Source organism: Eucalyptus grandis, chromosome 6 (genome assembly GCF_016545825.1).
Source record: "Eucalyptus grandis isolate ANBG69807.140 chromosome 6, ASM1654582v1, whole genome shotgun sequence".
Lineage (NCBI taxonomy): Eukaryota > Viridiplantae > Streptophyta > Magnoliopsida > Myrtales > Myrtaceae > Eucalyptus > Eucalyptus grandis.
Genome location: NC_052617.1, coordinates 18082553 through 18093112, shown reverse-complemented (window position 1 = coordinate 18093112; position 10560 = coordinate 18082553). Strand labels below are relative to the sequence as shown.

General features: G+C 41.8%; 2 protein-coding genes across 2 annotated transcripts; both read right to left on the bottom strand.

Moving 5' to 3' along the window:
• Nucleotides 1-581: 581 nt before the first annotated feature.
• On the bottom strand, nt 582-4713 carry LOC104448696 (cytochrome P450 82A3-like). Its single transcript, XM_010062579.3, has 3 exons — nt 4082-4713; nt 2174-2572; nt 582-1366 (listed from the first exon to the last, which is right to left on the bottom strand). Exons 1-2 carry the CDS (start codon nt 4617-4619, stop codon nt 2289-2291), a joined length of 822 nt encoding a protein of 273 aa, XP_010060881.1. The 5' UTR covers nt 4620-4713; the 3' UTR covers nt 582-1366; nt 2174-2288.
• Nucleotides 767-1363, bottom strand: LOC104451633 (cytochrome P450 82A3). The gene has a single exon (XM_010066246.1). It carries the CDS (start codon nt 1361-1363, stop codon nt 767-769), a length of 597 nt encoding a protein of 198 aa, XP_010064548.1.
• Nucleotides 4714-10560: the final 5847 nt, after the last annotated feature.

The window sequence follows — 10560 nt, the reverse complement described above, 5'->3', positions numbered from 1 at the left end:
AATAGACGAATCAATCCAAGGCAGTCATTGAGCCGAGCTCAAGCTACTCATGAGTAGCTTGATTCGATTTCGTCCCTATCTACCACAACTTCTCACACACACACGCTTCTCTGCCTCGATGTCAACAGAGGGCTTGTTGGGCTTGATGCCCCAAATTCGGTGCTATCTCCACCAAGGCGTAGAGGTCGACCCAGATGTAATAGAATTTAACTGGCATCGAGCTCGAGTAGATGTGGGTCAAGCTCAACCTGTCGTCTAGCTCAACCATGAAGAGGCGAGAGAGAGAGAGAGAGAGAGAGAGAGAGAGAGAGAGAGAGGTAGTGAGGTAAGAAGGGCCGAGCAGGGCAGAGGAGAAAAAAGAGATACATTGCATTCATCCAATGGATGAAAATGGTGTTTATGGCTATATGAGATTAAATGGTCGGATCTTACTGATGACCACGAAACCTGTAGGATTGGCATTTGGGCAAGGAAAGCATGAATGAGTCCATACATGATCGGTGACACCAAGTATGCACGCAAGTGGTAAACGATAGTGATGACATTTGACATCACAATGCAATTACGAACTCGTAAGCCTTTTCATGAAAGCGAAGTTCCGGCAGCAACTTCAATCTAGAAAGTACAAATATGTCATTATGTCTTCTAAGAAACATACATGGAGAGAGAGCATACAGATTCACTTAGTTGTACATTTTACAGTGCTTTCCTTATATATATATATATATACTTTCCATTACCTCAACTGATAGAGCTACTGAGTCAATCACGGCCTGAGCATAACCTCAAGTGGGGTTGCCTTTAAATTAGTCATTCCGAAGATCTCAGACATATCCACCGGCAAATTGTCCATAGTTGATATCTCGAATGCATGTAGGAACCTAGCTAGAAGAAAGTGCACCATCTCCAGTGCGAAAGACATTCCAGGACAGATTCGCCTGCCCCCTCCAAATGGTAGGAGCGCAAAGTTGGAGTCCTTCACATCGATGTCCTTGTGGCTGCTCAAGAACCTCTCGGGTCTGAACTCCATTGGATCGGGCCATGTCCCAGGGTCAGTTTGGATTTTCCATATGTTCAAGATCAACCTCGTACCCTTGGGCACACGGTACTCACCAACAGTGCAATCCTCGGTGAATAGACGTGGCCCCGAAATTGGGGCTGCCGGGTATAACCGGAGGGTTTCCTTCACTATGGCTTGGAGATAGGTTAGGTTGGCGATGTCCGCTTCTTTTACATGCCTCTGCTTGCCGATCTGAGCATCGAGCTCTTCTTGAACTTTCTTCAGGCTGTGAAGGTTGTTGAGCAACAACGAGATTGCCCATGTCAAGGTAATCATCACGGTATCACTGCCACCTGCAATCATAGCCTTTATATACAACAAACATGTTTTCCTCGTTAGAAGTGAGTTATGGAGATTAACCACAACACCATTCGCAATCTAATATCATGTGCCCTTCCACTTCATGGGCAAGAAAATGGTGGTCCAATGACGAAAAAGAAGATGCATAATTTGTAATTGAGTCCAAATTTAGTCCCACTTCTACTGCCCATGATTGCAGGATGTTCAAAAGGGACAATGATATTAACTTAAAATCAAAATAAGCCCACAAGATTACACAATAATAAACTTCAGTCCAACTTTAGCCCCTCAAATTTGAGCAGCTTTCCAAATTGAGTCCTCAATTTTTTTTTGTGCGTGCGCAAATTAGGTTCTCTAACTTGATTTCCATTCTAAGTAATTTTTAATTATCAAGCCTAATTGTTTCAATGTGATTGTTCAATGTGCGTATTTTTGTATCATAACATGCAAGGGAGAAAGTCTTTACTTGAAAAAACAAAATTCGTTATTTGTTTTTGATATACTGGAAATAATAAAAGTAATAGGACTAGACTGGCTCACAATTCTACTTATGACCAGCCAAGGTTGGTTTAGTTCCAAGCTTCGTTCTATGGTAAATTGGTATGGTTCTCAGTTTTAGGTTTTCTAGTATGCGTCCCTCCCTATTAGATTTATATGGTTCCAACTCTTGAATTGGACTGCCCGGAGCATTCTCACCTTAGCTGAAATCACCTAAACCTATAAACAATCGCCCTTGACTACTTTATATATGCGGGCAGCTAGCATATATGAAGAAGAAAAGACTACCCTGACGGGAAGCGAACAAAAACTTACCAAGCATGTAGCTTTTATAATTGTATCGGCATCATAACCTCCAACATCATCGTTAAGGACCGAAAGCATGACGTCCATGAAATCTCTACTCCCACTGTTCTCACTCAAATTCTCGTTATTCCTCGTGTTCCTCCAACCAACCACCTATAATTTCGTCTAGTTCTTCTGCAGTCCTCTTCATGGCCTTCTCATGTCCACCTAAGTCGAGCCACCTCAAGAAAGGAAGAGCGTCGGCCACTAAAAACAACCCCAAGAAGTGGAAGAGCTCTCGTAAAGCCTTTTGGCACCGCTGCTTCTCTTCCTCGTCCGCTGCACGGTAGCGTTTTCCAGCCACGATTCTCAGGATGACGTTTAGAGTCAACTTCGCGAACCACTGCTTCAAGTCCACTATGATATGGCCTAATAAAATCAGAATGAACTGGATGTTATGCTAAATTGAAGTTTTGATTACTCTCACGAACTAGAAGACTCGATAAAATGGATACTCAATCTTGGATAATACTTCATTGATCTCCCGCGTCTGGATGTTATGCTAAATTGAAGTTTTGATTACTCTCACGAACTAGAAGACTTGATAAAATGGATACTCAATCTTGGATAATACTTCATTGATCTCCCGCGTCATTCTATCTAGTTTCTTTTGGAAAATTATAAAAAAAAATCTTAAACTTATATGTATTTTCAATCATAAATCTTTCAGCTTTGTCAATTTAATTTCAAACATTTTGACAATTTATTAATGTGGTTATTGCAATCAATTTTGGTTGAAAATTACGACGTAGATACTTGACTGTTCTATGTGGTATAGGTGGTTCTAACGTGGACAATTTTTTAATTTATTATGAATTTATATTAGTTTTTATTTTATTTTATTTCTTTCTCTTCTTTTTCCTTTTTTTTTTTTTTTTTTTTTTTTGCTTTGTTTTCGCTGTTGCTAGCGAGGGTCATTGGAGCTCAAAGGCCATAGGCAAGGGCCACAAAGGCCTTGCTCAAATCTGGGTAAGGTGGCCTCACTCGTGGCTAGCGAGGGCTTTGCGACCCTTGCCGAGTGGCTGGTGAGTCTTGAAGACCCTAATGGGTCACATCGGAAAAAAATGACAAAAATAAATAATTCATAAAAATAAAAAAAATAAAAAAAATAATCCACGTTAAGGTCAATTATGTTACGTAAAACAATTGATATTTACGTTACCTATTTTTAGTCAAAATTAGTTGGAAATACTACATTGAGAAACCGTAAAAAAATTTTAGGATTAAATAATCAAGCTGAAATGTTTAAAATTGAATTGACATTGGTAAAATAAGTTTAGGAATTTTTTGGTAATTATCCAGGGGTTTTTTATGGCAAAAAAGCCCATGGCTAGGTGATTGAGCGCATACCTCATAGTCTCATGATCTATGAACCAAGAAATATGCGAATCGAGACCGAAAAGGGATGACCTAAGTATGGCATCGTTTGTAGTTGCACTGAGTGATAGAAGAATCGATTTTGTATTTCGTGTGTCAAACACACAGGGGTCATTCCTAAGCCGTCCACGAATCCAACAAATTAGTGGGACATGGGCTTCGTTGAATGACTCACAAAACTCAGCACTTCATTTAGGTTGTCCTTTCCAAAAAAACCTCTTTGCCTAAGATAGGACAAGCGTCATATTTTCTTTGTCCGCTGGTATGGACGCCATAAAATTGCAAAGCTTGAATCGCTCTTAATCAAGAGAGAGTACGGCAACCGATAATTCTAAATACTGCAACCGATAATTCTAAACCTGATCATTTTCGTGACCTTATGCTATGAAAACAACCGGTGTTTACTGAAAAAAGAAAAATAATTAATACAACCATGGAAAGGCTGATCATCAAAAACTACTAGAATGACATATTGAATGACCGTCAGCATCAGAAGAATACCTGAGTCATCCTTGCTCTCAATCCAAAGCTCATGCAGCTCTTGGATGGCCACGTCTGCTTCTGAGGCCTGAATAGGGTTGAGCAATGAGTTGACCCTCCTGTTCGAGAGCAGCTCTAAGGTGACCATCTTCCTTACCTCGCGCCAGTATGGGCCATAAGGCACATATCCAAACATGGCGTAGCCGTAGGCCAGGATCTTGGGGGCCAATTGTTGTGGCCGAGTGGACAGCGCGATGTCGTTCTTGGTGAAACACTCCTTGGCTATCTCTGAACCGCTCACCACTAGGGCCCGGAACATCCCGAGCCGGATGGTGAAGATGGGTCCGAACTGGTCGGCCATGGATGCTAAGGTCTTGTGGGGAAGCTTGGATTTCGCTAGGATGGGCAGGTGACCTATGACGGGCCATGCCCCTGCGGCTTCCGGCGGTGCTTTGAGTTTGCTTGATGATGTCGATTTGAATACTACAAAGATTGATAGGACGAGGATGGCTAGGATTATTCCGGACAAGCGGGGGAGGTCTTGAAGCAGAGAGTCCATTTTTACTGCGTATAACGTGCAGAAGCACCAAAGAGAAAGGTTGTGATGCACTTGAGGGTTTCACGCTCCAAATCTATTGCAAAAGACCAAAAAAATAAGCATTGAATATTCGTGACTGAGTAAATTGTTTGGTGCTCCTCTCTTTGTTGCGTAGGGGAAATCTATGATAGTGGATATTATAGAGTGTCCCTATCAGCTTTAATTATATTACTATTTGGGGTAATAAGATTGTTCAAGTGATAAGCGTATTTGCTTTCTTAATTACCATGTATGTGCATTTTCTTGAAACGGTCTTTGAGAATATGGAACCTTGTATGTCTCATATTATTATTCCGTGTCCATGAAGTACAGGATTTATAGAAAATATGTAGGATCTTAAGAAATCTCAAATACCCTATTGATATAAAACAATACAAGTTTAATTGAACATCTCAACGTGTTGTCAATGTCTACACAACATATTTATGCATGTTTTCAACTTGTTACGTATACATATGTACATCCATACATATATATGTGTGTGTATGTGTGTTTGAACATATCTTTAATGAGTTTTGTTTCTTGTTCCTAGACGGGATATCTTTGATAACGGTAAAATATTAGATTCGTTTGTTTGTGCATTGGTTACTGGTTTGTACCACCTCAAAAGAGATAAAGTCGAAGGGAGGTGGAGGAATTGGCTACAGCACGATGGAGGCACTTATGTTTCTTTTTTCCTTTTTCGGTTCATGGTTGAAAATTCAGCCATGGGCGGCCCTACTGATCCAACTTTAATAAGCCAAAGTAGATTTTCAAAGATTTGGCCCCGGGAGAACCATCGGTTGCGATTAGAATTCCACCGGTGGGCCCACACGTGGTCCTGGATTTCTGACGGTCCAAACGAACTAATCCCACCGACGAGAAGGGAACTTTTGGCCCATTCGGGCAACTTCTTCAGGCGGTCGCTGTCTCGTCTCAGTGTGCATTTTGTCCAGTTCAGTATCGGCGACGATAAATTAGTGATCTACGGTTCCTAGGAGATCCATGTCTCAAGACACCAAAATCAAACTGATTTTGTTACATATAAGATTGCTTATATGAATTTCTGTCGGTTATGGCTCAATTGTCGAGGTGAGTATAAAACCATCATACTTTACTCCCTTATTCTGAAGAGAATAAGCACAACAAGAATCGTTTTACGAGTGATTTTATCCTTATGGCCACCTTCAACTCTCACTCCGATGTACAACTTTAGCCCTCCAAGCTTCCTTAGCAAGTTGGAAATTTGATAGGTCAAAGCAGCCACTGTTAATGCTGTTATTATTTCATAATCTTCCCCAAAATAGTCCAAATTGCTTCTACGAACTTGCTCTATACTTCCTTTACTTAAACAAAAATGGCAAATCCCTTCTAACTTCTGTTAGGGAAATCCCTTATAATGTTTTGAAGATGATAAAATAAATCAAAGGCTACTAACATGTTTGATGGTTGAGTAATAGACCATGCAGATGTTAGAACATGTAGAGGATATTATCAAAGTCGAAGACGACCGGAAGATCAACGTAACACATGTCCAAAATATATTCGAAGATTTCCGGACTTCGTGTCAAAGTCGAAGACTGCGGACTCAAGACTCAAAGTCGAAGGCTGCTAGACTTTAGTGTCAAAGTCTGTTCTACATCGTAAGTCTGCTCACTCGATAAATTCAGGGCGAACGTGAAAGGCTGAACCCCAGGAAGACGGACTCTATCTTTGAAAGCCGAACCGGCATGCACGTTAAAGTCTGCTGGGACCCAGTTGTAAAGTCTGGACCCAAATTGTAAAGTCTACGGACTCATATTGTAAAGTCTACGAGACTCGGACTTTACATCCAGTTCAATGAATCGTAACTCAAGCCCAATCATACAACGGCTAGTGATCGGTTTGGATTCCACATCAAGATTGATTTGATTGATTCAATCTAATTGATTGACGATTGGATCTTGAAGACAAGAACTTTCTACACGAAGAAGCTTTACTTATGGAAACCAAGATTTCGTTTGTATGGGCGATCGAATCAATTTGGGATTTTACCTTTGTCACTCAACGGCTACCAAATCTTCTAGATACGAGCTGTCCAATGGGTATATTGGAAGACGATTCTCCGGGATGCTGTCCAACGGGTAGTTTGGAAGTGGAGGAGTATTTAAGGAGATCATGGACCGATGAGCAAGTAAGAGACGGAGCGTAGAATTTATAATTCCAAAGTCTAAGCGACTTTTGATCATATACTTGTCTCTTGAGAGCTTAAACGTTTGTAATCATGAGAGAAATACCGAAAGAGTGACTTAGTGAGATAGTGTGATCTACTACTAAGTGTTTGCACTCGAAGTTGTAATCTCTTGTTGATTGCATAGTGGAATCCAGCCAAGAAGGCTGTTATCGTGGGAGAGTGGACGTAGGCTTGGATTAAGCCGAACCACTATAAATCTTGTGTTCTTATTCTCTTCCCTAACTCCTTTATTTTGTTCATACTAGCACTCTCAACTTCTCCAATACGTTTCTTTGTGGATGTCAAGTAATGAGATTGGCTCCAATGCACCAATTTATCAAATCGATTTAGAGCTGGTTCTTGTTTCTATATACAGGAAGTATTATTCACTCAATCTGTAGCATGAAATTCCTCTATAATGAGGTCCATATAGACTGGCAATTTCACCAAATACCAATTGGTTCACTTTCTGCGCCGAGGTCTTCCCAAGCACATCAAAGTACTCATATTGCCAAAGAAGTTATTCTTCTATCTGGTCATCCTAACACCTCAATGGTCGCATGTCCCTCACTAATGTACCAAAATTCAAATGTCTTTCCAACTCTAGCACTTTCCACTAAATATTCCTTTCTTCATTTATAGATAAGCAAAGCTCTCCAATACAAACATCCTAATGTAAACATCATTTTCGTACGAACTTGTATATCAAGAGGGCATTTCGTCTACACACTAAAATAGTCATATCAATTCATGGAAAGTATTTTTCCTGCAAAGTATACATGGACCTTTCTCAACATCTTTGAATATATTATTAGTCTAGGTTTAAAGGAATTAGTTCATTGCTTAGTTGGTAATCATCTTATAGTTGTTTTTGTTTTATTTTTTGGCTAAATCTACGAAACTTGTGACTCCTTAAGCTTATAATGTGAAGATCCGCCCTAATCTGGTGCTGGTTCAGAATTGGGTTACATCCAATTTTTTACCGATTCAACCCTTGGATAGTACATATATGTCAACAATCCAACTAGGATTTAAAGGTAATCCTGCGGGGGTTTGAAGATCGAAACCCTAACCCGTCACCCCTAGTATTTAAATTTCTTAATGCCAATCTTCGGTCCAACTCCTAGTTATAAATTTGTATACATGAAGTAGACTAAACCAGCTCCGATAGCAACATCGGTTAGGAAAGCATGAATAAGTCCATACATGACGGGTCACATGTATGTGTCATGGGCCGATCATTTGGAATTGAGACCATACAATGACTTAGGTTCTTTTGGATTACTTGGGTCGTTGGGACGCCTAAGCCAAGCCTTACTCAGACCGATCACTCACTTGCTTGCTTACCCGGATCGTAGAAAGAGAAAGTTTCCACAGAGAGAGAGAGAGAGAGAGAGAGAGAGAGAGAGAGAGAGAGAGAGAGAAACTCTGAGAAAATGGAACTTTGATTTTGAAGTGGTTGGATGGATATAAATGAGGGGGAGGACACCCCTTTTTGAACTTGAGGTACTCAGATTATAATCATTGACCGAGATTACATCCAGTAGACAAAATCGTATCTTCTAACCTACCAACTATCGACATTTATGCTAGGAGAGTTCTAGATCTTGGCGTAATTACTGTCTTGCCCGTCCTTGGAACATTCTAGAAGTTCTTGTGGGAACCTCGAGCGATCTTAGGTTTTCCTCGATCATGCACGGTCCCTTGGTCGCGGGAATCTCGTCACAATGACATTCTCCCCTACTCATTCAAATGACACCCTCGTCGCTCTCGGCTTGAGTGGTCTTCTTCTTGGCACGAGCTTGAGCTCTTTTGTTCCTATTTTGCTTGATCCCAAGCCTCTCCATCAGTGGACAATATGGCTCCAACTTTGGTTCAAGCATGACACAGGGCAATTACTATACTTTGGGGAAGAGCACTCAGATTGGCATGTTGCGAGTTAGAGTAGGACAATCCAACCTTACCTTCGGCTTTTGTAAGGATTGTGACTTCGGTTGTGACTTAGTTGTGCACCTGCCAGCCTTTAGACTTTTGTTGAGGTGTCGGATTGTGGCAATGGTCTTGGTGTTTATCACTCCCTTGATCATTAGGATCATCGTCGGACATTGTGGGTCAAGGATCATGATGCACTTGGTTCTTATATCGATCATAGACCTCACACTATGGAAAAATTGCATGCCCAAGATAAGATCGTAGTCATCGAGGGGAATTACCTCGAATGAGAACTTGCCATTCCATCCTCTGATTTAGACGTCCATGTCTGGAGTTGAGCCTACGCCTGCAAGACCGTCTGAGTTGACGGTCTTGAACAATTTTCCAGTTGGCTCCACTCGAAGTCTCAAGGCCTTTGCTACTTCGATTGACATGAACATGTTTGAAGCACTCGTGTCAACTGAGGCATATAGGGCTTGGTCACATACCTTGATCTCCATGAAAATCATGTCCGTGTTAGGTGTAGCTTCCTTCTTTTTGGGGGACGAGGTTTGGTCAACATTAAGATACTTCATGGCTCCAAGTCAAAATTGCCTCTTCTCTTCTTTGGGCTCCTCCTCCTCCTCTTCTATGGCAAGGAGAGCGTTGATCTTGTCCTTCTCTATGCATTTTTTGTTCCAATGTGGACCTTTGCAAATGAAGCAAGGGGATGGCGGGGGTTGGTCGAACTTACTCGTGGTGAAGTCCGCTTAGGGTTGACCCTTTTGAAGGACAACTTGGATGTTCCTTTTCCTTATGTCTTGACTCAGCCACCTTAGTCTTTTGGCCCACGAGAAGTGTCTCCACCTTAATCCTTGGAGGATTGATCCGACGTCCAATCCCTTGCTCGGTTCTTTGATGGATCGGCTTTGGTGAGGTCAATGAGGGACTCGGCCATGCTTAACGGCCTCATCAAACTCTTCACGTTCCAATGCTTGAGCTCGAGTTGCGCCTATAGCTTGAGTCCATCCATGAACACTTTGAGAGCCTTCTCCTCTCCTAGGTTGTGGATTTGGAGTTTGAGCTCATTCACGTACTCTCCGATTGTCCCTCTTTGTTCGAGGCAATGAAGCTTGCTATGGGCCTCTTGTTGAGCAAACTCAGGGAAGAAGTAGTCTTGAAACTTCTTCATAAATTCATCCCATGTGTTCATAGGATCGGGGCCGCGCTTGGTCTCGTCGTACCTATTACGCCACCAAAGCATTGTGGTATCAATTAGGAACATTGAAGTAGTCCTTACCTCGATCGACTTGTCTTGGATGTTGACTGCGTCAAAGTATTGCTCCATACTCCACATGAAGCTGTCCACCTCTGTGGTATATAGGTTGCCTCTGAACTCTTTCGGTTTCGGTACCTCTAGCTTGGATACCGCTTGGGTAGGCATTGACTGGTTTGCAATGCTCAACTTGCATTTGCATAGGCCGAGCTTAATCTTGAGCTCTTGGATCTCCGCTTTCATGGCTTCGACCTCATCTCTTCGGGGATTCGCTTCCTCGATCACTTGGACTCTATCCCTTACTAAATCGATTGATGCTTCGAGGGCTTCGTCCTTGTCGTGCAACGGGGCTGTGGCTTAGTTGATGCCATTCGTGAAGTCTTCACGGAGTGAGACTTTAACTTCCATGATGCAGTCTCTAATATCGTCAAGCCCTTCCATTAACTCGGCCATAGTGCTCCCTACCTTCATGAGCTTCTCATCGAGCATGGTCATGACGTCTATTGATGCTTTCCTTCTTTTTG